Genomic DNA, 26,827 nt, shown 5'->3' with positions numbered 1-26,827 from the left:
AGCAGGCCTCTGACTCACACAGGATCTACGTAATGAATGATCTATGGAAAGCTACCCGCTGAGACTGATAGAGGAGGGGGAGTGTGAACAGCCTCTAAAACTCCATACTTGAACAAACTTTAACAAGAGCAAGCAATATTTAAAGTAAGTGGAAAATAACATTAGCCCCCCTTTCCAATTTCAATTCAATTTGAAACATTTTGCCATTGGATGGATTTGAACAGATTTATAGTTTTAGTCTTACTTTTTATTGTAAAAAATATAAAGTCACCAAAATCAAATCAGAAACCAGCTTTACAAGTGTCACATGACAGGCATCTAAAACACAGTATTTTCATGTTATGTTTTGGTTCACAGCAATAACTGAGGCTGCAGGATCGCTTATAACTGTTTGTCATGCAAAACAAATAAGTATCCATACTAGTAAAACAATGATGTTGTATAACTATACTGTAATACACTTTTTTAGATATCAAACATTACTGATTTCTTTTGTTGTTGGCAGTCATACAAGAAAGCACAGTAACAGCACAGAACAGATATAAAGGCACATATGTCAGTTGATATCACAATATGTAAAATAATGTTAAAAAATACATTGTAACGAGGAAGAGAAATGTCTAGGTTGTGCTAAATAACATAGGATTGATGTGTGCTTTTTTAGTTTAGATGATACTGGCCAACTGTCTACCCAGAATCCTCAGAGACAATCAAGAGTGCTGACAACTTCCTGGAACACCTACAGGATAGGGAGGGTAAAGACAGGGTTTGATGATGAGAAGACAAAACCTCCATACCTTAGGCTAAGTGAATGGATATATCATTTCTATATATATTTTAACATTAAACTCACTTGCAAGTTTGTAAACAAATAAGACAGTGCAATGAAAAGCTTTCGCTCACGTTCACTATATCGCCAGCAATGAATCGCTTGACCTACATGAGCAAAAAGAGATTCTCTTATTAGTCATTTTAATTACCCGTTTACTGGAAAACATGCCTGCAGGGAAATGCAGATTTGAAATAATAAACATGAACAACTAATTCAAAGGATCATATTATTCAAACATACTAATGAGACCTACCTTGGACTTTCTGTTGAAATCCACCTGCTGCATTGCCAATGCAGAAGCATCCCTGCTCAAAGCTGATCTGATCATATTTTTCAATGTTGGCTAACAAAGTGCCATTTACCGGCAGGTATAAAGTGCTTCCGTTGGGCTCCCAGCTCTCAGAGTAGTACACACCTCTCTGGCCATCAATCGAGACAAAACCACCTAGAGGTAAGACAACTCGCAGGAGTCAAATGCGTTACATTTACAATTAAATGTAGACTTACAATTTTTCCTAAAACAAATTTTATCAATGAAGTAAATCCAATATCAGAATAATCAAATTCTAAAAGGGTGTATCTGCCAATAAGCCAACTGGAACTATGAAATGCCAGATTGATGCATGTTTAGGTTTATAGTTGTAAATACTTCATGCATATTGTATTAGCAATTGTAGGAGATAAAATATGTATGTACAGATTTTTGTATTACGTCATTTAATACAATTATTTTAAATACATACATTTACATTAATGTTTTAATAATTTTTAAGACTTGGGAGACCTAAGTTCAAAATCTGGTTTTGTATTAAACTCGACACATAAGGATTTTGCCTCAACTAAGAGCCATACTTACGTTTCTTCAAGCTCTCTTTGGAGGGAAAAAACTTAGGACCATCCTCTTCGTTGCCATTAAAATTATTCCCATCATTTCGTTTACGTTTACTGGGTAAACAGATGGGCGACATTTCAGTAAATCCATTCATCCATTTCATATGTGTCTGACAAACGTTACTGGACAGTGTTCCATTGGGGTCCATGATTCACTATACAGTAATGTGGACTTTTTGTATGTAGCCTATAATTATTACATGCAGCTACAATATTCGTGGCTTTGAAGCATTCGGTGCCACACAGGATACTAAATAAACGCCAGGATATCTGTGACAGTGTCTATTTGAAATAATTTAAAAACGACACAAAGTAAATAATGTCATTAGTTTACTTGGCTATGTCTTTAGTTACACAGAGACAGGCGATTCACAAGCGCGAACCAAAAATCAAAACAATGAGCCGTGAATGAGTGTTGTTTTATTTTTTTGCCTGATTCAAATGGTTAATTTTCAGTGTTTTTTGTGGAATATATGTTAAAACTCTTTGAATATATTCACCTTGAAGTACTATAAAACGTTATTATAAAAGGAACAGATTATTTTTAATCATGTATTGATTGTGACAATACCCAATTTACTATCAGGCACAACGTCGTGTGCTAACAGCGAGGGTCCTACCAGCAGATCCGATGTGACGTATTTCCCTTTTCGCATGCCTCTTGGATTGAATGTGGCTTGGAGCTATCATTTGAGTCACATATAATCTTTTTTTCCAGCTTTAACATGTTTAAAATCGAGGGACTTGGGCCGAAGATGGACCCGGAAGAGATGAAGAAGAAAATGCGCGAGGATGTCATCACGTCTGTTCGCAACTTTCTGATTTATGTTGCGCTTCTGCGACTCAGTGAGTATAAGGCGCTTCTTGCGTGTATTTGGTCAGATCAGATGTGCACGTGTGATCGTTATAAAACTGAAATTATGTTCGTTTCTTTTTACTGAGTTTCTCGAGGCTCCGTTTGAGACGTTCTTATTGATGATCTATTCCGCATACTATCAGTTATATGTGGTCACTATGAAGGATAGAGGTCACCTTTGAAGTGTATCATAGGCAGTGTGTACAGCAACGTCTCTTCATGTAGATCAAAAGGTTTATGTTAATATGTGGCTTTTTGTTTTTCAGCACCCTATGTTTTGAAGAAGCTTGACAGCATATGAAATTTCACCATGGACAGAAACATTCCCTGTACAGATGAGCATGCAGGACCTGGACGATGCTGCACAGTCACTTACAACAGCAGTTACAGTTTAATGATGAGATACTGTAACTTCATGTCATTTATTTAATTTTTTAAATAACTTAATTTAATTGGTTGCAATTGAATGTACTTAAATTTGTTTTCATCCAATCTCAATTGCAAACAAGAGATGTCTACCAGAATGTTGGCATGTTCACTAAGGTCTAAGCAATAAATCTTTCATCAGTTATTCCCTTTGACAGAGTTGTTGAAGCTTGAACTTGGATCATAAAGCAGAGATTTATACGATTTGCTTCAAAATAAATAAATAAATCCCTGTGGTACATTTTGATTCATTCTTACACGAGAGTAAAAACTGAACATGCATTATAAATGATTTCATTGAAAATGTAAAATTATGTAATAACTATGTCAATCACATTGTATTAAATTCCTGATGTTTAGAAAAAGGGACTCAGCTACTTGAAATGTGCTTCTCCATGAGATGCCAAATACAGGAGTTTCGATAAATCTATTATTGTTGCATAATAAACACCATATAATTCCTTCAATGTTTTTAATCAACAATTCGGAGGGTATTAATGCCATTTGAGTTGAGTGTTGAATGACTTCAAATGTGAAATATCACAGCAGAACAAATGAGCAAGATAAACGTATCAAAGCATGTTATTCCAGTTATAATAGAGATTATCCAAGTGAAGTAATTCTAATGTGTTGTATCCCCTCTAATCTCATATAATGTAGTGCATTTAATGGTTAGATGTCACAGTACTGACTTTTTTCTGTTAGTATAAGGCACACGCAAGAGCACTACATTTTCAGCTCACTAGGCATTTCAGAGCCTGTCAGGCCTGCCAGCAAATTGTTTGCAGTGAGTTCACTCATGACACCACGTGTGGAGTAGGTAGCGCTTCCGATATGAGGGAGGACCACTGTAAAACAGAATAAAAACCAAGTTGGACAAGGGTTTTTTTCTACAATGATATGACTTGCTGAGATTTAAAGCTCACCACAGTTTTTAAGAGTCAGAAGTGGGTGGGCAGTGGGCAGAGGTTCAGGGGTTGTGACGTCAAGCCCCGCTGCTGCAATCTGACCACTGCTGAGGGCTTCAAACAAATCCTCTTGATTCACAACTGCCCCTCTGGAGAAGGGAGAATAAAGGATTTTTTTGAGGGGGAGGTTATAGCAATAAAGAATCAAACAAGTTCCACTGGTGCTCTGCTTTCACTAGTGAGGTATACCTGCTGGTATTGATAAAGACTGATGTTTTCTTCATCTTGCTGAAGAAGGTTTTGTCACAAAGGCCCTGAGTGTCAGGAGTCAAAGAACAGGACACCACCACAAAATCACTCTCACTCACCAGAGTGTCTAATGGCACTGCGAGAGAGAGGTGAAGATGAGACGAGGCCATGATACAATCTTCATATCCCTTCTAAATAACCTTAAAGGGTTAGTTCACCCAAAAATGAAAATTATGTCATTAATGACTCACCCTCATGTCGTTCCAAGCCCGCAAGACTCGAGTGAGTTCACGTAGTGTAATAGCGCAGCGCTTCTGTGTTGTACGTCACACGCATCACACACATGACCAGCGTCGGCCAATAGTGAGCCTACGTGTGACGTACAACACAGAAGCGCTGCGCTGTTACACTACGTGAACTCACTCGAGGCCCAGAGAGAAGGAAATGAATAGTGGAATAAAGTCGTTATTTTTTGTTTACTTTTTGCGCACAAAAAGTATTCTCGTCGCTTGATAAACTTAAGATTGAGCCACTGTAGTCACATGGACTACTTTGATGATGTCTTTATTACCTTTCTGGACATGGACAGTATACCGTACACACATTTTCAATGGAGGGACAGAAAGCTCTCGTACTAACTCTAAAATATCTTAAACTGTGTTCCGAAGGTGAACGGAGGTCTTACGGGCTTGGAACGACATGAGGGTGAGTCATTAATGACATAATTTTCATTTTTGGGTGAACTAACCCTTTAATTCATACATGGTGTAGCATCTGGACCAGTCGGCCACACAATTATTCATTATAGTTCATTAATAATCCAGCAAACACCCTCGCCCAAAAAGCAATTGCAGCTTCAACCCCATCAACTCACGGAACCATCAAAACTTTCATCCGGACGCTCGTTTAATGGCTAAGGCATAACGAGTATCGTACAATTAACTAATAAAGAGAGGTTTAGTGTAAGCGGTAGACCCCTTGTTAACAAAGTGTTTTAAACTAAGAAATGGATGGTTCAGATGGTTAAATATATTTTGGTCACTGCTTGTAAACCAATGTCACTTTAACGATGCGATCGCAGCTACATGCTAAGAGAGTTATTTTTCTGTGGCCATGAAAAATATAATTCCTGAGAGTTGATAGATGATCAACACTGAGTGTTCGCTGGTCAAACAGATTAATTATAATCTGTTGTAAGCAGGTTGTAATATTCATTCAGCTACATTAAGTTAATTCTATTAACTGACCCAAATATTTATAATGAATTATACCAAGTTATGATTAATTATAAATATTTCCCTTTTGAGCTAATCTGCTACAATGGAGTGGCATGAAGCAATTTCTTTTCTTTTCGTACCATATTCCCCATCAACCTCTTGGGCCTGAGGTTTGGGTTGTCTGCCTGTGTACAGCAGTCTCTTCACACCAAACGGCTTCAGTCGCCTTGCAATGGCCAAACCTACAAATCACAGATTAAACAGAAAATCTATCAGGCCCAATAGACAGAATGCTTTCCATTTGTGAAAATGTATTTCTCCCTATAATGATATTGTCGGATGAAACAGGTTTAAAGTGTTCACCTTCATCGTTTTAACAACATAAATAGGGCGATGTCTTCAATTACCCTGAGAGATTACACTACATATGGTAACAAGGTTACCCATGTTAAATGGCTTGTTTGCACTATAAATGTCATTGAATTTGTCACTGAAGTAAAACAACAGATGGTGTATGCATCAGAGCAGATGCATTTGTAGTTTATTTATGGTACTGAAGGGAGAAAAAAAATTAATCCTTCATGCCGTACCTATGCGGCCCAATCCAATCACCCCAACAGTGCTGCCCGAAAGACCATAACCACACAGCCACAGAGGCTTCCATGTACTCCAGCCACCACTGAGAGAGATGGGGAAAATATGAATATTCAATCAATATAATAATATAAAAATTAGATATAGGCAAGGTAATGAATTATTACTGACTGTTTTAAATTCCAAGATTTTGAATAGTCGCCACAGTAATTATTTTAAATTATGTATCCGTGCAAGTCTCTTTTTTTATTTATTGATTTATTTATGTGCCCTCATAATCTTTAATCTAAATAACTTCCCCCTCCCTCTTGCATATCTTCTCTAAAGAATTGTTAACTGGCACGAGGACAGGACAACCTGTCACTCACATCATGAAATCACAGGGGGGAAAAACACAACGATCCAATCAATTCCTGATTAACAAAATCATAACCCGCCCTACATTTTCTCTTGTTTGAGAAACCATTTCGTTTAATGATGGCTTAAGATTATGTTGAACATTCGGATCGGTTCCTCTACAAAGCTGTGATATGTCATATGATGTAGTAGAAAATGTGTCTGACTTACTTTTTCACTTCTTCTACACCCTCGGGAAGACGTCGGGCAGTGGCCAAGAGCAGAGCCACTGTTAGCTCAGCAGTAGCATCCGTCAAAACATCAGGAGTGTAGCCTACTCTTATCCCTCTGGGATGAAGAAAGAGAGTATGTGCGTTAAAATGGTATGGACATTCTTACTGATCAAACATAAACGATCCACGGTGTCATCTTTTCACTTTCTGGGCTTACAAAAAACACAAACTCACCGTTTCTTTATCTCGTCTATAGCAAGGTGGTCAAATCCAACAGAGAGAGTGCTGATCACTTTCAAGTTGGGTCCTGAGCATATTTAATATGTGTGTTATCAATACTACATAATCAGAATCTTCACCTGCAGACAGTTGTTCTACAGCTTAAACAGAGGTTTGCCTTACCAGCTGCATCCAAGACCTCAGTATCAATTTTGTCCGAGAGTAAACAGAGAATCCCGTGAGCACCTGCCACCCCCTTCAGAAGTTCTGCCCGGGGCACCGGCTCATCAGAGTCCCACACTGACAAATTACACCTGCACATAATGGGGAACAACACAGACATCTGAATCAACGAAAAATGCTTAGATATTTACAAGTAGTTTCATTTGTGCAACGTTGTTTGTAAAATATCAACGTGTGCAATAAGGCTCGTGACGAAACAGTGTGATGTTTTACATTTAGACTGTAAGCATGCTAAGGTGTAACTTTAAATGCAGGAGTGAAGGCAAACTATTGTATCTGCCTCCTCCAAAGATCCTTGAAGTTCACATGCTGCCAATGAACACGTAGTTTTGACACAAGCTACAGTACATCCTCTCATTAACCCTCCACATAGAGCATCTCAGATATTTTATACATGCATGCAAAATTTACATATATTCCATGCATACTACAAGACAATATAAAGTTTCGTACAGGCCGGCTTTTTGGAGTATTTTCATGCCCTCCTGGGGAATGCGTCTCGTCACGAACACTTTCAGAATCTGCTGTGCGCTCATCCTGCACAATTAAACGTTAAACGGATGGAATAATCAGATATATTTCACTTCGAAACTGGTAACAACAGAAATCCAGAACAGACTTCCCTATATTTACAGTGGCTACAAAGGTGGGAAGCACTAAATGAACGTGACAGTGAGCTAGAGTCTCGTTCAGCAGACTTTAGCGCCATCTAGTGGAGCGGATGGACAACGCAAATCTGCGGTTGTTTGCTTTTCTGAGGGACTTTTATATTCGGATGAAAGTTTGACAGGGTTCGAAAATGAACTGTAAATTGCGACAGGTACATTTAACGTGGGATTTTTTTATGTTAAAAAAGTTTGTTTTGCTGGAAATGTATTTTACTCATAGGTGGTAACGTTACGTTTCGTTTTGCCGTGTTTCTGTTTTGCTGCTGTGTTGGGCTTGTTTAATTTACATTTTCTGCAGGTTTTGAGGTGTTTATTGACTTTAGTTCATCGTGAGTGTGGTGAGTGTAAACGGACAGGAGGTCTGATGGTTGTCACGAGGGCGCTCTGTGAATCTCCGGCGATTTTAACCGGTAAAAAACGAACAAACTAAAGTCATTCTGACTTATTAAACAAATTTCATTTTTCAAACTTGATAAATTAATTTAATGATTTGTATTAATGTTTCATTCATCGTGGCAATCATTGTCTTTCACAGTATCTGCTGCTGGAGCTTGGTGTAGCAAAGTTTCTACGTCTGCTTTGAAGGGTGAGTGTATACTGGGCCTATACAGTACACTGATAATTGTACTTGTGAGCTAGGTTCAAATTCACGCTGGTTCTTCTGGTTTCCTATTTTAGAGGCTGTGGAAAGACTTTCTTTACAGGTCCCACCTTGTGAGAGTGTTCATCAAGAAGAGCTTCAGAGGTTTACTGACGATTTTGGGTCTTTGTTTTTCACCTATTCTTTTCACGTAAGTTAAGTGCTTCCTTACTGAATAATCTATCAAGAAATTTGTATTTGGCTAAATAAATTAGGCTTTAATTCTCATACTATAGTAATACTGTGTTGACTTTTTTTCATGTATACTGGTAATCACAAATTATGTGTAATTTGATTTATTTTCATTTTAAAATGTTGGAAAGGCTTCTAGTCAGTCAGTGGAGGAAGAACAGTCAAATATCCAAAGATTTTTGCACAGACTCAGTCTTGTTCATGCGCAGGTGAGACCAGTGGTGTTCATTTGATACCTGCCTATTTCAAACTAATCTAACAAGATTGATCATTTCCCACAATTACATTGAAATAAACCAAAACGTTCACCATTAAAGGATTAGTTCACTTCAGAATGAAAATTTCCTGAAATTTGTCATTTAAAAAAAAAAAAAATGCCCGAGCCACCTCAGCTGACCCCTCTCGATGTGTAGGAGCAGCGGCTCTACTCTGAGCTCCTCCCGAGTGACCGAGCTTCTCACCCTATCTCTAAGGGGTCGCCCAGCCACCCTGCGGAGAAAGCTCATTTCGGCCGCCTGTATCCGGGATCTTGTCCTTTCGGTCATGACCCACAGCTCATGACCATATGTGAGAGTAGGAGATTTTCTCCTACAACTTCAAAATCGTCCGACATCATTGTTTTACCTTTTATTTATTTATTCATTTTGTAAATGCCGTTTGACTTAGTCTTTGCACGTTCGCTTTGTACCTCAAAGTACATGCTTTCGCGTGACCTTTCAACGTGATTACGTAATACGTGGTTTATTTATAATTTATTTTTATTAGAAAATGACAGATCGTTTCACTAGATAAGACCCGCCTTATTCCTCGGCTGGGATCGTGTAGAGCCCTTTGAAGCTGCATTAAAACTGCAATTTGAACCTTCAAACCGTTGTACCCCTTTAAAGTCCATTATGTAGAGCAAAATCCTGGAATGTTTTCCTCAAAAACCTTAATTTCTTTTCGACTGAAGAAAGAAAGACATGAACCTCTTGGATGACGTGGAGGTGAGTAAATTTTCAGGATATTCTAATTCTGAAGTGAACTAATTCTTTAAGATGAATTATGTTTTATAAATGCGTATATTTGTGATAATACTGTTGCATATTTCGAATTTTGAATTAATCATGAGTAAAACTATTAATCTTTTTATGTCTTTTACGTTTTAGGTGGAAATCATCTTTGAGATAAGGACAGATTCAACAACACACAAGCAAATGTTCAGGTTTTCTGAATAAATATATTCACTACCGTTCAAAAGTTTTGGGATCAGTAAGATTTTAAGATTATGATTTTTTTACCTTTATTGAGCAAGGATCCATTAAATTGATTGAAACCGTAAAGCCATTTATAATCTTACAGTTTTTTTCATGTTTCTAAATGCCATTCTTTTTAACTTTCTATTCTCTTAAAAATCCTTTAAAGAGTATCACGGTTTCCACAAAAATATTAAGCAGCACAAGCATCTTCAACATTGATAATGATAATAAATGTTTCTTGAGCATTAAATCAGTATATTAGAATGATTTGTGAAGGATCATGTGACACTGAAGACTGGAGTAATGATGCTGAAAATTCAGCTTTGCCATCACAGGAATAAATTACATTTTAAAATATATTATAGAAGTGGTTCTTTAAATGTAACTTTTACACAATATTACTGTTAACTGTCATTGTGATCAAGCCAAGTCAAGAGACTTCTTTCAAAAACAATAATAAATAAAAAAATCTTACAGACCCCAAATAATAATAATAAAAACCCAAAGCTTGTTTTTATGCTTTTGTTACTTTTACTCATCTCTGTATTGATGTCCTACAGGTCTACTCATTAAACCTTCTCATTATTGTGTTTAAAAAAGCTATGTGTGTAATAATCTTTACTTGTTCTTTTATAGTGGAGAGAAAGGAAGTAAAGTTTCAGTATTGGATCACAGCATTCCTATGGACACTGCGGCATACGGACAGTCAGTTGCTGCAAATTTGTATTGAACAGAACAACTTGGTGTCAAGCAGAATCAACACACCTGATTGACCATTCGGTTTTAACATCCTGAATATGTCTATTTTTTTTTTTACACTTTGCTTCTTTAATTTTATAACGAAGGAGTCCATTCTCTGTGCGGTGTTTCCCGTCCTGTCCACAAATGCACCCAGTATTGGGAGACACACTGAGTTGTGTGCTCCCTACTGACATAATAGAGGCTGGACTGTGTGGAGAAATGAGCATGGTTACCATGGCAACACTTGCACCCTGTATGGAGCAGTATTCCAACTGGCCCTCTCAGCTCTCATGCATACGGATATCCTTCGTGATGGTCACATAATAATCGTTATTATTATTTAAGAGCGTGCATATGATTTTAGGCTACTTGCCTTACAAATATGCTTGAAAAGAAATATTGTGATTCTGATGCATTATTCATATTAATGAACAAAAAAGATATTTTCCTTGACATTCATCACACATGCTAGTGTACAGTCCATGTGGGATGCCTCTAATGCAACAAACACAGATGAGTTTCCTCCAGAGTTTGGCTACTTCACTCTCCTGGGCAGATCTTGGCCTTTCTAAAGTCTGTTGCATGGAAGCACAAAACATCCAGGGTAAATGACAGGATTAAATGGGGATAAATTGGGGTAACTGAGAGCCAATTCGCTCACTGCACTGTAATTTTATGGATGGCAGCCTTGCTGCAAAGCATAAAGGGCACTGTTACAAATCACCATTGGCTTTGAGGCTAAAGTTGTTCAGACGGTTATCCAGCATGTGTATATATTATTTAATTCTGGCTTTTCCCTTTATAGGCTGTCTGTGCTCTGATGTAGAATTCTCTGTTGAAACTGACTACAGTGAGGAAACAAGATGTAGTAATGCTGTACAGCAGAACATTGAGCCAGAATGGAGCGGTGCTGTAGAACAGACTCTGACTGTCTTCATTTTCACTCAGTACACTGACCCCTTCCGCTCCCAGATCACTGACTTTATAAGTGAGTTCCATTTGCCTGCCCTGTCACGCAGACATCTTAAGGTGTTAATATTTTCTGCTGAAGTTCTGCTTTTAAATGTGTCAGGCAGTGAGGAGGTTTTCGAGAGAGACTTGGATGCAGTTCTTTGGTACAACGGAGATCAAGTGAGGGCGACTCTACAGTCTATCGTGAAAAAAACGCTGAAAAGATTCCGGCAGAGACACACTGTAAGATTTGGCTGCATGATGTTTACGTACACTGCAGTTCAAAAGTTTAGGTCAGTAATATGAAAATATATTTTTCGAAAGAAATAGTATACTTTTATTCAGCAAGGACACATTAAATTGTTCAAAAGTGACATTAAAGACGTTTATAATGTTCATCAAAGAATCTTGAAAAATATATCACTGTTTCCTCAAAAAATAATAAGCAGCAAAACTGTTTTCAACATTGATAATAATAAGAAATGTTTGTTGCACCAAAACAGTATATTAGAATATTTTTTCGAAGGATCATGTGACTGAAGACTTTTGTAATGACTCCTGAACATTCAGCTTTGCCATCACAGGAATAAATGACATTTTAATATATATTAAAACAAAAAACAGATATTTTAAATTGTAATAATTTTTCACAATATTACAGTTTTTACTGCAATTTTTTTTTTTTTTTTTAAATACATGCAGCCTTGGTGAGTATAAGAGACTTTCAAAAACATAAAAAAACTTACCGACCCGAAACTTTTGAACAGTGTTGTACATGGAAAAATTGTGAACCTTAAAGGGATAGTTCACCCAAAAATGAAAATTCTATCATTGTTTACTCACCCTCAAGTTGTTCCAAACCTGTATGAGTTTCTTTGTTCTGCTGAACACAAAGGAAGATATTTGGAAGAATGTTTGTAACCAAACAGATCTCAGTCCCCATTGACTACCATAGTATATATTTTTCCTACTATGGAAGTCAATGGGGACCGAGATCTGTTGATTACAAACATTCTTCCAAATATCTTCCTTTTTGTTCTGCAGAACAAAGAAACTCATACAGGTTTGGAACAACTTGAGGGTGAGTAAATGATGACAGAATTTTCATTTTTGGGTGAACTATCCCTTTAAGTCTTTAGTCATTGTTTAAACACGACTGAACCATACATATTTTCTGTGTGTACTTCAGGCCAGGCAGAGGTTGGATTCTGCCAAATCCATTGTCTTGAGCTCAGTGAACAGTATAATCTCCAGCAGCAGCAGTGGAGAGTTTCGAAGAGCTTGTTTTGATAGCATGAGGGTAAAATATATGGCTATAATTTATACTGGTTCCCAAAACACCCTATTTTATGTGTCATTTCACTTCTTATTCTTAAGAACAGTGATTTATTGCTTGTGAAAATTGTTTAAAATGTTTCAAACTGGGTTTGTTTTAGGTCAAGAGCTCCTGCGAGCTCCGTGTATCGCTACAACAGTCGCTTCAAAGCATTGTGGAGGGGCGCTTTGCTCAAAAGCGCATGTGTAACAATGAAATGGTGCTTTTGCAAACCTTGTTTTAAACTATTTCATTTCTGCATTCTTGACTTTGCCTTTATGAATGTTTGTGATTTTAAACTCCTCAGAAGGTGGTGGAGGCTGTTAGCCCTGAACAAAGTAGTCTTGACAGCTGGGAGGAAGGTAAGTTTTAATGAATGTCTTTATACAATCATTCTTCCTAGAACTCTTATGATACAAGGGAACTTTTAATCATAGGTGTTTTCATGTCCTGTCTTTTGGGAGCTACTGACTTTAAAGCACCACAGAAATCATTAATAGAGTTGGTTGAGATGATTTTTTTTGAAAGATGTTGTTGATTCATCCTTTTTTTCAGCATTTGAAAATCCACCAGAACTGCCTTCTAAGAGGGTTCACTGTGACCATGAGTCCTTCAGCTTTATCCCTAACAAGAGGCAATGCTCAGAGCCGTTCTCTGAGAATTCAGACGCCTTCGTGAACAGTGTCTTTGAGGCAGCAAACATCCAGAGAAGTCCCCTGTCCCCTATACAGCATCCACAAAGTCAGCTAACTGGAATGATGGCAGACATACCCTCAGCGCTGAGCCTGGCTAAACTAAATAATGAACAGGTGGATAATTATTGTGAATACTTCATGCTGCTTATTCAATCTGATATGTAGCCAAGAACTCAATCACAAAAGATGTGTATACTGTGCATATCCTAATTGTTTTGTTATCTCCCTTTGTAAAGGTGGAGAAGCAGTGGCTTCAAGAGCTTGAAAACTTTTCTGAATGGGACTGAGAAAAAACTATTGAGTTCAACAACTGTTGTTGCTTTGTTAACATGTTCAAAACATATGTTGAAAGAATAATTTTTTTTATCTTTGTATATCCTACTACTATGTATGTTTAAGTTAGAAGTCTTTGTTGTCATTTGTAATTTAATTGTATTTTATTTGTTATTTTGTAGGCTACATTAAATGTCAACTGTTTTTAACAAATATATCCTAAATGCCTGTTAAATTTATGTTAAATGTACTGTACAGACCCTTTCCAAAAAATTAGAATATCATGGAAAAGTTTATTTATTTCCATAATTCCATTCAAAACGTTAAACTTCCATGGATTATAGAATCAGGGCCCACAACTTAAACGATTTCAAGTATTTAGTTGTTTATTTGTACATAATTTGGGCTTCCAGCTCATAAAACCCACGAAAACAGGATTTCAAAAAATTAGAATATTACATGAAATCACACAGTAATTACACAGTGATACCATGGTCATTGAACCAGGTTTTGGTTCTTTTGGCAGTGTGGGCAGGTGCAGGTGCGATGCGCCATGCATTACGTAATCACGTTGAAAGGTCATGCGAGTTCCGGTTCAAAAAGGTAGGATTCTCGAAAAAATGTACTGTATATCTACCCTGGAAATCCAGAGTTCTCGCGAGAGCACAAGTTGAATTTGCTCAGCGAGATTACTCTGGCGTCGAGTAATGATGCTCATTAAATATGCCCTTGTATCCAAGCTGCACCAATCACATCGGGTTATCTGATATAGGCGGGCCAGAGGCGAGCTAAACAGATGATGACAGCCCTGTGACATCGAAGTCATTAGTAAACATTGCAAGATGGCTATGGATGAACACCAGTTGTTTGAAACGGCTTTGGCCGCTACAATGAATGAGTTAGACTTGGCTTTTTATCTTAAAGAGGAACAGAAGACGGCGCTCGAATCATTCCTTTGCCAAGGGCGTTTTTGCTGTTTTGCCGACCAGATATGGCAAGAGTCTAATCTACCAGTTAGCTCTGCTGGTAGCTAAGCGTATGGGGCTTGTTGTGATTGGTCGTAGTGTTATCCAATTGCGTGCAGTGAGATTTTCAAATGCATGCTTGGTGCCGCCCCTCGAGCTGGCCGATTTTCATTAGTTGATGCCAGACCATTAATCTTTCAGATTTAGGTCTAGATTTCCAGGCTACTGTATATCTAGGATATATATATGTGTGACTTCATGTGTAATTGAAAAATGTGGAATTATGTGGAATTGTCAAGTCAATTGAGACTTGAGGCATAAGAGACTTCTTTTAAAAACATTAAAAATAAAAATTCTACCGATCCCAAACTATGTATATTCTGTATATAAATACCGGTCAAAAGTTTGGAAACATTACTATTTTAAAAGTTTTTAAAAGAAGTCTTATAAGCTCATCAAATCTGCATGTATTTGATAACAAACACAGAAAAAAAAATTGTATTGTAAAATATTTTAAAAATAATGTTCTTCTATTTTAATATACTTTAAAATATAATTTATTTTTTGTGATGCAAAGCTGAATTTTCATCAGTCATTACTCCAGTCTTCAGTTTCACATGATCATTCAGAAATCATTCTAATATGATTTGATACTCAGTAATTATTAATGTTGGAAACAGTTGTGCAACTTAATATTTTAATAGAACGTGACCAATTTGTAACCATAAAGATATATAGTTTTGAATTTCTTGACAGCAGTGCTCCAGTGTAGCCTGGTAATACCAAACTCTGCTACTTCGCTTTGCATCGTACCCCACTAAACATTGGACGTCGGATAGACGTGCAGATCATGTCTATATTGGGTCCGTCGGTCCATGACCAATTCTGGACATCTATTTGGCGTCCAAACTAGGTCCACTATTTGGACGTCCAACCATGACCCAACTTGGACGTCATATTTACATTCAACCTTTTTTTACATTGGACCTTTTTACTGGGTAATTTTTTTGGACGTCTATGACAGGTGCAGGAAATGTACGATTACTATGTAATATTTTTTGTATTTACAAATATCAACATTGTTATTATCAACATGATTAATACATATGAATACAGATTATTTATAATTATTTAAGATCATTTTCCAAAAACTCAGGTGATAACTGGAGACGCGTACAAAGGTGTGATGCTGTAGCTCAAACAGTAGAGCACTTGTAACGCTAAGATCACGGGTTCGATTCCTAATCCCAGGGAGAACAAGTGTGTGTGTGTGTGTGTGTGCCTGTCATCTCATGAGGAGAAGCCTAAATAAGCCGCTGTTTTGTTTGAGCGCACTGAGCGCGATTATTGTTTGGAAAAGATTTATCTAATAAAACACACGATCCACAGCAAGCCGACCCCGTCTCCTTCCTTCTTCCCACAAACGAACTTTTGTGGACGGACGTCAACATTAGACGTGCGGAAGACGTAGAAAAAAGACGCCGCCTGGCGTCACAAAACAACCCCTTCAATGGACCGAATTTGGACGTCCAAAAATTACATGAAAATGACGTCACTCCGACGTCACATTGCGCAGTGGGACAGAAGCGAAATGAAATTGAAATTTACCCCTGCATTGATTTATGTATGTTCTAAGCATTAAAAAAATGAAATGAAATTGAAATTGAGCGGAAGTAAGAAGTCTGACGTAGTCAGGCTAGCTCCAGTGAGGAGCTCCTCCAGTAGTAGACCGCTCTGTTAGACTGCAGACACAGTGGAAATAACGCTCTCTCGTTCAATCACTCAGGATCTCGCGAGGTCTCCGTCTTTACTGCTTTCAGTGTTGTGCTGTTGCTTTTCGTTATGGACTGTGTTGAGTTAACCGAACACCTCAAATAAATAATGGACTGAGCTTCATAAAGGTAAAGCATGCCTAACGGAGTGTTATTTATTTCCGCTTCTGTGTGTAATATGTATGTAAATACAACTGTAGCATCTCGCTAAGCTGTAGCTGTCAGGCTAGGCTAACTGAAAGACACCGGCTGCAGTCAGATTCAGTTAGCAGTGTGTGTTGTTTACTGAGCGGCAGTCTTCACTTAATCTGATAGAAATTAAAGTAGTCGCACGTTTAGACATCTGCTGCTTTGACTCAGGAACGGGATATCTAGCCGGGTACTGATATCTTTGGGGGTTAATTCTAAGCTTATGCTCTTCTAATAGAGCATGTTAGTGTTTATACTGTCGGAACTGGGTTTAAATATCGTCCTAACTTTGACTTTTACTGAATTGAAAAGGTAACGTTATTTATGTAACGTTAACTGTTCAGAGCGGTTCTCTTGGATCCCTCTGTCACATTTAGCTGATTTAGTGTTTAAAGATAGATAGATAGATAGATAGATAGATAGATAGATAGATAGATAGATAGCTGTCACTATGATTGTGGACAACATTTATTTCAGCAAGTTATTTTAATATCCAGTGTAATGTGTTGCATTTTGTGCATAGAGATCTGACAAATGTCATGTGGTTGTACACATGTTGCTCTAATTGGCTTAATCTGATGTTTTTAGACCAGCGCACACTCCTTTTTTACCATTGATATGCTTCATTGTTGTACAGGCATTCAGGGACATTAATTTACTAACATAGGATAATGTAAATGTCCAGCAGGATTCAGTGTGTGTCTTCTGGACTTGCCACAGAGAGGATGTTCCCCTGTCTGGCCCATAGACCATGGAAAGTCCTCTGCCGGGTCTACCTGCAACAACGAGCCCCTCTGTCTCAGAGACCCTTCAAAATAGCTAAGCCATGTTTTGGTAAGTAAGGTGTTGTGACTTGCATGTATTTTCTTCATTCTGTGTTTCATATTTTCTCATTCAACATTGGTTTCAATTAGATGCAATAATCCTAGACTAGAGTCAGATATTATTCTGATTACACAGATGTGATTCTCAATAGGTTGGCAAAGTGGAGGAGGGGTGCACAAACTCTGGTTTAGCTTCCCCGATTCCAGAGTCACTTCCTTAACATGGACACAGGTCCAGAACTGTTCCACATCAAGCAGTGGTAAAGACGGATCTCCAGCAGGCCCTGTAGAGCCAAAACCCACTGAGAAAGCACAAGCTGCACAGCCCTCTGTAAAAATAGCTGGTAATGAACTCCTAATGAATCCACATTGTCTAATATTTGTTCATAGGCATTTGAATGGTGTCTAAAATGAGCTAATTTATTCTTCTAGAACATTTCTATAAAACATTTTTCTTAGGTTTTAGTGCACTTTGAGCACATGTAAATACATATTTTGTACAATAAGTGTTCATTATCTTTTTTTATTCATTCACACACACACACACACACATATATATATATATATATATATATATATATATATATATATATATATATATATATATATATGTGTGTGTGTCATGTGTCTGTTTTTTTTGTTTTTTTTTAGGTGGTAAAGTTAGCTCTGGTAAGGGAATATAATATATGTGTGGTAATTAGGATTTATCATAACTGTTTTTATTCATTTCTTTTTCTTTTTTGCATTTGAGATTCCAAACCTCAAGGTCTGTCGAAAGCGGAAAGCATTCAAGTGAAAGGTAGTTCAGTCTTGTTTTATTCACAGAAAATCCAATCAGAATGTATATCATTATTCTATTTATTTTAACTATCACTGTATGTTTCTTGTGTTTTCAGTACGGGCTGTCCTGAAAAAAAGGGAATATGGCATCAAATACACCCAGAATAATTTCATCACCGCGGTTAGAGCTATGAACGAGTTCTGCCTCAAACCCAGGTACCTTTATCAAGTGGAACTTTTGTAGTTTGCTCCCCTTCCACCATGTTTACATGTGATTCTATGCTTTTGTGTGTGTGTGTGTGTGTGTGTGTTCAAAGTGACCTTGAGCAGCTTAGGAAAATCCGCCGACGTAGTCCCCATGATGACACAGAAGCCTTCACCGTCTTCCTGCGATCAGATGTGGAGGCAAAGTTTGTACAACTATCTTACACTACCATTCAAAAGTTTGGGGTCAGTAAGATTTTTTTGAAGTAATTAATACTTTTATTCAGCAAAGACTATGCTCAAATAAATGCTGTTCTTTTGAACTTTTGAAAAAATACATTTCACAGGTTTTCACTAAAATATTCAGCAACACAACTGTTTTTCAACGTTGATGCTAATAAGAAATGTTTCTTGAGCACCGAATTAGCATATTAGAATGATTTCTGAAGGATCATGTGACACTGAAGACTGGAGTAATGATGCTGAAAATTCAGTTTTGCCATAACAGGAATAAATTACATTTTAATATATAAATAGAAAACATTTATTTTAAATTGTAATAAGATTTCACAAAATTGCTGTTTTTACTGTATTTTGATCAAATAATTGCAGCCTTGATGAGCTTTAAAAACTGTAAAAACAGTAAAAAGTCGTACTGACCCCAAACATTTTTACCGGTAATTTATATTCTATTGGGCATCAGGTGCAAGTATCTAAAAATCATACGTAGAGAGATCAATACGCATATTTTTGGTTTTCTTATTTAGAGCATTGGATGTATGGGGAAGTCAAGAGGCACTCACTCGAGAGAGGAATCTCAGGAAAGAAGTGGAAAAGGAGTACCAAGAAAGTATGTCATTCTCTCATCTCTCACTACATGATTTGCATTCTGCTGTTTTCATGTCGTCTGCTGACTTAATGACCATTTTGTATTTATCTTTCTCATTCAAGGCACATTTAGAAATCAGCAGCTGTTGAAGGAATACAAAGACTTCTGGGGAAACACAAAGGTAAGAACTAGGTCAAACCTGTCACTATAATATTTGTGTTTTGTTACCATTTCCTGAGTGTAACCAGTCCTCATGATTCGTGATATTTGTAATCTTCTGTCCCTTTCTTGGTGCTTTTTCATATTTGTCTTGCATGGTCATGCTGCTCTTATTTAATCTCAAAGGAGTGAATATGATGTGTGTACATTGTGCTTTCAGCTAACTATGTTTTTGATATTGTGTGTGTCTCCTATAGCCTCGGTCTAGGAAGAGAGCAACATTTCTAGAAGGGCCGGGAAAAGTGGTGATGGTGGCTATATGCATGTAAGCTTAATTTTGTGTTACAACGCCATCAACATCAGGGCCATTCAGTCTAGAAACAGAAAATGAATGAGTTCTATGCATAAAGGAGAAGCCAATCCAATGCTCAATATCTATTAGATTAAGAATATTGAGTTATAGGGCATGTGCTCTCACATGAGGTTTAACCAGATCTTTCAAACAACCAGATCTGTGTCTAGTTCATTATACAAGAAGTCAAATTATTTGTTGCTTGTGGAATCAGTTACATTAAGCCATTTTAGTGTTTTCTGTGAACTTTGTAATGCAATTCATTTGTGTGTACACTACGGTTCAAAATGTTTTTATGATTTATGATCTGCTGCAGCAATTAGTATCCTCAATTCCCCAAAATTATTAAAAAGTGTCACTAAAAGTAAAGTTGATGTGACAGTGGCAATCATTTATTTGATCAAAAATACAGAAAAAATAGTAATATTGTGCAGAACTGTTTTTGACTTTTAATATATTTTTAGTTGTAATTTATTCCTTCGATGATATAACAGAATTTTCAGCATCATTACTCCAGTCTTCAGTGCCACATGATGCTTCAGAAATCATTATAATATGCTGATTTGCTGCTCAAGAATCATTTATTATTATTATCGATGTTGAATACAGTTGTGCTGCTTAATATTTTTGTGGAAACTGATAAAAAAAAATCACAATTCTTTGATGAATAGAAAGTTTGAAAGATCAGTGTTTATTTGAATTAGAACATTTTTGTGACAATGTAAAAGTCTGTCACTTTTGATCAGTTTAATAAGCATGAATAAACTTTTGAATGCATGCATCAAGTGGAGATCTAAATGTCTAATTTCACTGTTGTAATCTGCAGAAATGGGCTGAATTTTTTCTTCAAGCTGTTGGCATGGGTTTATACAGGATCTGCCAGTATGTTTTCAGAAGCCATCCACTCGCTGGCTGATACCTGCAATCAGGTGAGGTGGAATTCATGTTTGTCTTATCACCTTTGACCTCCGTGACATTGCTACAAAGGGTTATGTATGATTTTAAAAATAAATATATACATGTTCCTTCTTTTAATGAATGTCTTAAACTCTTAAATCTCTCACAGGCTCTTCTTGCAATAGGCATCAGTCAATCTGTCCGAAACCCAGACGCCATCCATCCGTATGTACAACTTATACAGTCTGATCCCTCCATGTTGACCTGCATATCCACTGTCTAAGCCTACTGTCCTTTCTTAATAAAGGTACGGCTTCTCCAACATGCGTTACATCGCCTCTCTCATCAGCGGAGTGGGCATCTTCATGATGGGTGCTGGCTTGTCCTGGTATCATGGCATTATGGGACTCCTGCACCCTCAGCCAATAGAATCACTGCTCTGGGTTAGTAGCGTTCAGTTAGAACTTGTAGATGTGCATTTATTTGATCAAAAACAGTAAAATCAGCAGTATATTTTTACTTTTTTTATTATTTGTATCTATTTTTAATATAATATCTCTATTATTTTTGTGGAAACACTGAAACATTAATTTTAGGTTTCTTTGATGAATAGCAAGTAAAAAAGAACAGCATTTATTTAAAATAGAAATCTTTTGTATTAAATGTAAATGTATTAACTGTTTACTTTTGATTGACCTCAAACTCTTGAACAGTAGGGTATATATATTAATATTTTTTTTCTTTTTTGTAGGCATACTGTATTTTAGCAGGATCTCTGGTGTCTGAAGGAGGTGAGATGTGGTTTCTTCTTGCATATTTTCATTAGCATTCACAAAGGTTTGACTGTCACTAATATCATCTATCTGCTGATGTCCCATAAAGCTACACTATTAGTGGCCATTAATGAGATCAAGAAGAGCGCACGTAAACAAAGCTTGTCCTTTTATGAGTACGGTATGTACCTTTAGTTAATTATTCCGTTAGCCTTGGATATTAATTGACTGTTATAGCTTTGACACAGTTTTGATAGTTTTTGTTTGTTTGTGGACAACAGTGATGCAAAGTCGAGACCCCAGCACTAACGTGGTCCTGTTGGAGGACGCTGCCGCTGTGCTCGGAGTGATGCTGGCATCTGGATGTATGGGACTCACGTCTCTTACAGGTAAAAATAAACTCAAGAATAATACGTGACTTTTGAATTCAGGAAAGGAAGCGTCATCGTACCAGACCTCCCTGTTTCACGCTAACTGTCATTCTTTCCTTTTTCTATGGTCTCGACCACAGGGTCAAGTTTAATAAGCGTATGGGATTGACCTTTATAACCTTGTAAGAGCAGTTGATGTTCTTTTTAAGCTTTGTAAATCCACCTCTCTAAACGCACTACTGTGCTCTCACAAAGTCAACATCTACGGCTGCCCAGAAGCTAGTTCCTCTTGCCCTGTGGTTTCATGGCTTTGTGGGAAATGTGTGTAAAGATCTGGAAAATACTCTATTCAGTAAACCTCCTTTCATGCTTGAGAACAGCCCTGATGGCAGTTTCAGCTCATTTTATTATCTGGTGCTTTACTACAGGATGTTATTGAAGTTTAATCAACCATGAAACTAACAGAAGTGTTATTTTACATAGCAGAGCTTAAAAAGAAAAATAGCACTTTTGTTTCTACCACTAGAGGTCTCTATTGTTCTGTTAAAGACTATTGCATCCCATTTCACATTTACTATAGTTCAAAGGTTTGAGATCTTTTTCTCTTTTTTTATAATTTTTATAATAAGAGTCTTATGATTGCCAAATCAATATTTATTTGATCAAAAATACAGTAAATGCTGTTAAATTGAGAAATATCATTAATGTAATTTATTCCTGTGATACAAAGCTGATTTTTTTTTTTTTTTTTACAGCCAGGATGCTCAAAAAACATCTGAAAATTAAACCGTTGTACTGATATTTCTTTCTTTTTTTTTGGAAACCAAGATACTTTTTTCCCCAAAATTCTTTGATGAATAGAAAGTTCAAAAGAACAGCATTTATTTGAAATAAAAAAATATTTTGTAACATTATAGATGTCTTTACTGTCACTTTTAAACAAATTACTGTGTCCTTACTGAGTAAAACTATCAGTTTCTTTCAAACAAACCACAAAAATCTTACTGACCCCAAACTTTTGAATGGTAGTGTACTTCTGCATACTAAAGAATTTACTTTGCTGTTGATGATTCATAATTTTGATAAAGTCGTACGATAGGATGATAGTTAATGTGTCAATGGTAGCATCTAGCCAAATGGATTACCTCAAGATTCATTATAGTTCATAACTGTAAAAATCTGCTGTTGCCATTGCAGCTTATACACAGTTTAAAAATGTCGAAACAAATTCCAACTTTTCCATAATGCAATGGTCTGTGGGTAATATATCTTATTCATAGTAGATGCTATATTACTTTGACAGTATGTCATCAGCACCTTAGGGTTTTACTAATACTAGTCTCACATTCTATTTTCTGACGGATAGGACATGACTTGTAATGCAGCTCATGTCCATATTTGCCACTGTTTCATTATTACCTGCATTTCTTCTGCATTGATCCTCTCTCTCTTTCTTCCTCTACATAGGTAGCCCCTACTATGACAGTCTTGGTTCTCTGGGTGTGGGCACCCTGTTAGGAACAGTGTCTGCGTTCCTCATTTACACTAACACAGAGGCTCTGCTGGGCCGCTCCATCAAGGCTGAGCATGTGCAGAAGCTCACAGAGTTATTGGAAAACGACCCTGTTGTCAGGTCAGTCCTATGTCCACTGCATGTGTCCTCTATGTGTACCTGCAGTCTGCAGGAGAAGAGCTTAATCAGTGAACAAGCTGCCATCTTACAGATCATAACAGCATCATCAGTTCGGCATGAAATGGAAGCTGCAATAGTCTTTTGTTCACTATTGTGACGTTTATTCGCATGAAATGGCTTTTCGAACAAGAAAAAAGTAGGCCGGGACTTGATTTTGTCCATCGGGAATTGATTGGACGGTTGTGGTTTGCTATTGAAGTCATCTCATGTGAGTGACTGGTTGTCCTGCTTTTGTGTCAGGAAAAGAGATGTCGCTGCATGTGGGAGAAGTTGTTATTTTGATTAAAGATTACAACATGAATTTAAAAAAAAATAATGATGTGCACAAATAAATCATTTATGATGAACACTGCATTATTCTATTAAAAAGGACTTTAATGCAGAAGCAACCTGCTTCAAATGCTTTTCAAATTCAGACAAGCATGACATTCTCAAATATAAGCTTGCTTGGGCAGATTTACATCAGTGTACGTTCTTGCTTTGATGAGATTAGATTTGATGTCCTCACTGCAGGTCATTTTGTCTCCAGGGCAATTCATGATGTCAAAGCCACAGATATGGGGCTGAGCAAAGTGCGCTTCAAGGCGGAGGTGGACTTTGATGGGCGGGTGGTGACACGCTCATACCTGGAGAAGCAAGACATTGAACAGATCCTGAACGTACGTGCTGAGACACAAGGCTTCTGATCTGATGCAGATCATCTGACATGACTGTAGTGTTTGTTTGAGGTCTATCTATGGTTGCGTAGAAGCTACAGTTATAGCAGTTTTAACAGTTGATGGTAGTTTTTTGCTTAAGAATCTATTTTTGTGACCTCTGCACATCAGTTGGAGAATCATGTGTGCTTATAAATGTGTGTGTTTGGCCTGCAGGAAATTCAGCTGGTGAAGACCCCAGAGGAGCTGGAGAACTTTATGCTGAAGCACGGGGAGAACATTATTGATACCTTAGGAGCAGAGGTGGACCGTCTGGAGAAAGAACTGAAGGTATCTGATGAGACTATTGTTCAAAATCTCTCTGTATCTCCATCCTGACTCTTTTTCAGGAATAGTGACCACCATGACTCTCATCAGACATGCATGATGTAGAATAAATTCAGCAGACGCCACACTCATGGTGCACCATAGTTCCAGCAACACATAAAGCAAACCACTTCAGCTGTTAGCCACGGCTGTTCAAATAAAGCAAAGTTTCACTCTCCAGTGTTTAATTTTGGAATAGAAAAACCTGATTTGATGTTTCACAGAAAGCGTCACTACAATTGCTTTTTTATATTGATGATGTCTTGGCAGACAATGAATGTATGTGGAATTTGTGATCTTTCTTTTTGCTTTTGAATGAGTTTATAATTTGTTCTGATATTGTTAGAATTAACAAAAAGGAGATGTATTTCTAAACCATACACTACCATTCAAAAGTTAGAGGTTGATCAGATTTTTTTAAATGTTTTTGAAAGAAGTCTCTTATGCTGTATTTATTTGTTCAATAATGCAGTAAAAACAGTAATATTGGGAAATATTATTACAATTTAAAATTACTGTTTTAATTAGAATTTTCAGCATCATTACTCCAGTCTTCAGTGTCACATGATCCTTTAGAAATCATTCTAATATCTTTATTGTTATCAACACTGAAAATAGCTTAATATTTTTGTGGATACCATGATATATATATTTTTTCAGGATTCTTTGATGAATAGAAAAGTTCAAAAGAACAACATTTATTTGAAATGGAGTATTTTTGTAACAATGTAAATGTCTTTACTGCCACTTTTGATCAATATAATGGATCCTTGCTGAACAAAAGTATTCATTTCTTTCACACAAAAAAATTACTGACCCCAAACTTTTGGACAGTAGTGTATGGGATGGATCGAATGTCTTTTAGAACAAGTTATTACTTTTTTGTCTTTATTTTTCCTCGACTGACTCCTGCTCTGTATCTTCGACAGCAACGTAATCCCGAGGTGCGGCATGTGGATCTGGAGATTTTATAATGTCATGATATGGGGATCAGGATGAAGTGGAAGGAGAACTAATCTAATCTCAAGCAACCTCCCGTCTCGTTCTCTCCAAAAAGCAGCTGAGGTCTTACGTTACACCGATCCCACATCACCAAAGCACTAACCTGTGCATGGTTTCAGTAGCTTGTTAAAATAGCAGCCCCTTAGCCAATACAAAGAGAACTCCAACTGGATGGAGACATGGCCAATAAAGATTGTTTAACAGTCATTGGATTACAGGTTTAGATGGTAGTTCGTACCATCAGAACCTTAAAATCATGTCCATGAATTATAAAAGGACCACTGTCTTATTTCATTTTACACTTTGCAAGCAAAGCAGCATAAACAATCATATTTCACTAGAGTTCTCGCATAACACCAAACTATTGGTGAAAAGGATATCTCTAGAAATAGTTCACATAAAGGATAAATTGTCTATTCTGCTATTCTGTTACTCTATTGCTTTCTGGATTCCCAGAGATGATGGCATGTTCAAGCAATGCCATTATCATTGAATGGAAAGAGCTAATTTGTTGAATGTTTGTGAGTAAGTTACAAAAAGGATAAACAGTAATTGTAATCTACTGGGGGGGGGGAATCAGTTTCAACGGTTTAAAAAACTTTAGATTCTTTTGTAATTTCCACTTATTTAAAAAAGATTTAAATTGTACTAATAACAGATTTAAAAACAAAATGTGTATTCTAAACTATATTGGTATATTATATCCATATTTATCAGTAATGACAGAACTATAGTATAGAATCAAATTGGGATCTATCGCCCACCTCAGGCATCTCTGGTGAAGACTGCTCTGATCTTCACATCCTTCCTATGCTAACAGTACTAATGTCCTTATGCTGCTTTTGGGACAGTGTTTACGCTCTGTAATTCTGTGTGAGTGAATGAAGAAATCCGTTGTAGAAGATCCGCAAAGACCGATCCATGTTTCTAAAGTCACTAAATACATTCTAGGGTGTGCGTTGTTGATTTGTCCCCTGGTTTGTGAACACTATTTTTTCCCATTCTAAATAATTCTTGACTGTGAAAATACAATACTGGTTTTAATATCTGAAAAAGAAGCATTCAGCCCATTGAAATACCCTCATTACACATGCAAACAATACATTTTGTGGTAGTTATGTGCTCTCTTGTGCTGAAGTCTAACCTGAATAAGGTTTTTAAACATTGTAATGTGATCAGAGCTTTGAAACTTTCTCAGCTCCCCTTAGGGAACAGTCAGACACATTTCTATATCTAATGCAGGTTGGATGAACACCTTCAAGGTTAGAAAGTTGACAG

At 37.0% G+C, this 26,827-nt stretch overlaps 5 protein-coding genes across 7 annotated transcripts; 3 read left to right on the top strand and 2 right to left on the bottom strand.

Moving 5' to 3' along the window:
- Positions 1-228: 228 nt before the first annotated feature.
- Positions 229-2,133, bottom strand: LOC311303670 (uncharacterized protein). 2 transcript variants are annotated; one of them, XM_084430254.1, is made up of 4 exons: positions 1,689-2,133; positions 1,086-1,277; positions 854-936; positions 229-739 (listed from the first exon to the last, which is right to left on the bottom strand). In XM_084430254.1, the coding sequence occupies exons 1-4, from the start codon at positions 1,870-1,872 to the stop codon at positions 701-703; spliced, it is 498 nt and encodes a 165-aa protein (XP_084286380.1). In that variant the 5' UTR covers positions 1,873-2,133; the 3' UTR covers positions 229-700. The 2 variants fall into 2 exon arrangements, with proteins under 2 accessions (XP_084286380.1, XP_084286381.1); XM_084430255.1 differs by having other exon boundaries at positions 237-739; positions 904-936; positions 1,689-2,114.
- Positions 2,134-2,352: 219 nt separating this feature from the next.
- tomm5 (translocase of outer mitochondrial membrane 5 homolog (yeast)) lies at positions 2,353-3,244 on the top strand. The gene is made up of 2 exons (XM_084430797.1): positions 2,353-2,569; positions 2,846-3,244. The coding sequence occupies exons 1-2, from the start codon at positions 2,449-2,451 to the stop codon at positions 2,878-2,880; spliced, it is 156 nt and encodes a 51-aa protein (XP_084286923.1). The 5' UTR covers positions 2,353-2,448; the 3' UTR covers positions 2,881-3,244.
- Positions 3,245-3,463: 219 nt separating this feature from the next.
- grhpra (glyoxylate reductase/hydroxypyruvate reductase a) lies at positions 3,464-7,714 on the bottom strand. The gene is made up of 9 exons (XM_084430796.1): positions 7,458-7,714; positions 6,945-7,075; positions 6,777-6,849; positions 6,541-6,657; positions 5,970-6,058; positions 5,520-5,621; positions 4,163-4,298; positions 3,932-4,062; positions 3,464-3,853 (listed from the first exon to the last, which is right to left on the bottom strand). The coding sequence occupies exons 1-9, from the start codon at positions 7,538-7,540 to the stop codon at positions 3,732-3,734; spliced, it is 984 nt and encodes a 327-aa protein (XP_084286922.1). The 5' UTR covers positions 7,541-7,714; the 3' UTR covers positions 3,464-3,731.
- A 5-nt stretch (positions 7,715-7,719) lies between these two features.
- top6bl (TOP6B like initiator of meiotic double strand breaks) lies at positions 7,720-13,924 on the top strand. Its single transcript, XM_084430795.1, has 16 exons — positions 7,720-7,824; positions 7,971-8,082; positions 8,208-8,258; positions 8,351-8,463; positions 8,636-8,713; positions 9,653-9,708; positions 10,379-10,447; positions 10,588-10,785; positions 10,951-11,087; positions 11,289-11,471; positions 11,556-11,677; positions 12,624-12,734; positions 12,871-12,969; positions 13,057-13,111; positions 13,305-13,558; positions 13,681-13,924. The coding sequence occupies exons 1-16, from the start codon at positions 7,804-7,806 to the stop codon at positions 13,729-13,731; spliced, it is 1,710 nt and encodes a 569-aa protein (XP_084286921.1). The 5' UTR covers positions 7,720-7,803; the 3' UTR covers positions 13,732-13,924.
- Positions 13,925-16,443: 2,519 nt separating this feature from the next.
- On the top strand, positions 16,444-25,541 carry slc30a9 (solute carrier family 30 member 9). 2 transcript variants are annotated; one of them, XM_084430792.1, is made up of 19 exons: positions 16,444-16,583; positions 17,329-17,477; positions 17,620-17,811; positions 18,219-18,266; positions 18,364-18,463; positions 18,565-18,657; positions 19,219-19,301; positions 19,403-19,461; positions 19,697-19,764; positions 20,618-20,720; positions 20,858-20,913; positions 20,996-21,131; positions 21,440-21,479; positions 21,571-21,642; positions 21,743-21,850; positions 23,300-23,465; positions 24,055-24,184; positions 24,398-24,511; positions 25,477-25,541. In XM_084430792.1, the coding sequence occupies exons 2-19, from the start codon at positions 17,369-17,371 to the stop codon at positions 25,519-25,521; spliced, it is 1,722 nt and encodes a 573-aa protein (XP_084286918.1). In that variant the 5' UTR covers positions 16,444-16,583; positions 17,329-17,368; the 3' UTR covers positions 25,522-25,541. The 2 variants fall into 2 exon arrangements, with proteins under 2 accessions (XP_084286918.1, XP_084286919.1); XM_084430793.1 differs by having other exon boundaries at positions 16,459-16,583; positions 17,332-17,477.
- The last annotated feature ends 1,286 nt before the right edge of the window (positions 25,542-26,827 follow it).

The sequence above is a fragment of the Rutilus rutilus genome, assembly GCF_951802725.1.
Source record: "Rutilus rutilus genome assembly, chromosome: 14".
Classification (NCBI taxonomy): domain Eukaryota; kingdom Metazoa; phylum Chordata; class Actinopteri; order Cypriniformes; family Leuciscidae; genus Rutilus; species Rutilus rutilus.
Note: the sequence above shows the minus strand (reverse complement) of the source record. Positions and strands in the feature narration are given on the sequence as shown.

Bases quoted from the DNA above. Each gene is read 5' to 3' on its own strand.
- grhpra (XM_084430796.1), bottom strand. From the start codon at position 7,540: ATGAGCGCACAGCAGATTCTGAAAGTGTTCGTGACGAGACGCATTCCC. The intron at 7,076-7,457 runs GTACGAAACTTT...CATTATGTGCAG, and splicing joins ATACTCCAAAAAGCCGGCCT to GTGTAATTTGTCAGTGTGGG. The intron at 6,059-6,540 runs GTAAGTCAGACA...CATCTCTCTCAG, and splicing joins GGTGTAGAAGAAGTGAAAAA to TGGTGGCTGGAGTACATGGA.
- tomm5 (XM_084430797.1), top strand. From the start codon at position 2,449: ATGTTTAAAATCGAGGGACTTGGGCCGAAGATGGACCCGGAAGAGATG. The intron at 2,570-2,845 runs GTGAGTATAAGG...TTTGTTTTTCAG, and splicing joins TGTTGCGCTTCTGCGACTCA to CACCCTATGTTTTGAAGAAG.
- LOC311303670 (XM_084430254.1), bottom strand. From the start codon at position 1,872: ATGGACCCCAATGGAACACTGTCCAGTAACGTTTGTCAGACACATATG. The intron at 1,278-1,688 runs GTAAGTATGGCT...TCTTACCTCTAG, and splicing joins CAAAGAGAGCTTGAAGAAAC to GTGGTTTTGTCTCGATTGAT. The intron at 937-1,085 runs GTAGGTCTCATT...TTGCTCATGTAG, and splicing joins ATTTCAACAGAAAGTCCAAG to GTCAAGCGATTCATTGCTGG.
- top6bl (XM_084430795.1), top strand. From the start codon at position 7,804: ATGAACTGTAAATTGCGACAG. The intron at 7,825-7,970 runs GTACATTTAACG...CATTTTCTGCAG, and splicing joins TGAACTGTAAATTGCGACAG to GTTTTGAGGTGTTTATTGAC. The intron at 13,559-13,680 runs GTGGATAATTAT...CCCTTTGTAAAG, and splicing joins CTAAACTAAATAATGAACAG to GTGGAGAAGCAGTGGCTTCA.
- slc30a9 (XM_084430792.1), top strand. From the start codon at position 17,369: ATGTTCCCCTGTCTGGCCCATAGACCATGGAAAGTCCTCTGCCGGGTC. The intron at 17,812-18,218 runs GTAATGAACTCC...TTTGCATTTGAG, and splicing joins GCCCTCTGTAAAAATAGCTG to ATTCCAAACCTCAAGGTCTG. The intron at 24,512-25,476 runs GTATCTGATGAG...TATCTTCGACAG, and splicing joins GTCTGGAGAAAGAACTGAAG to CAACGTAATCCCGAGGTGCG.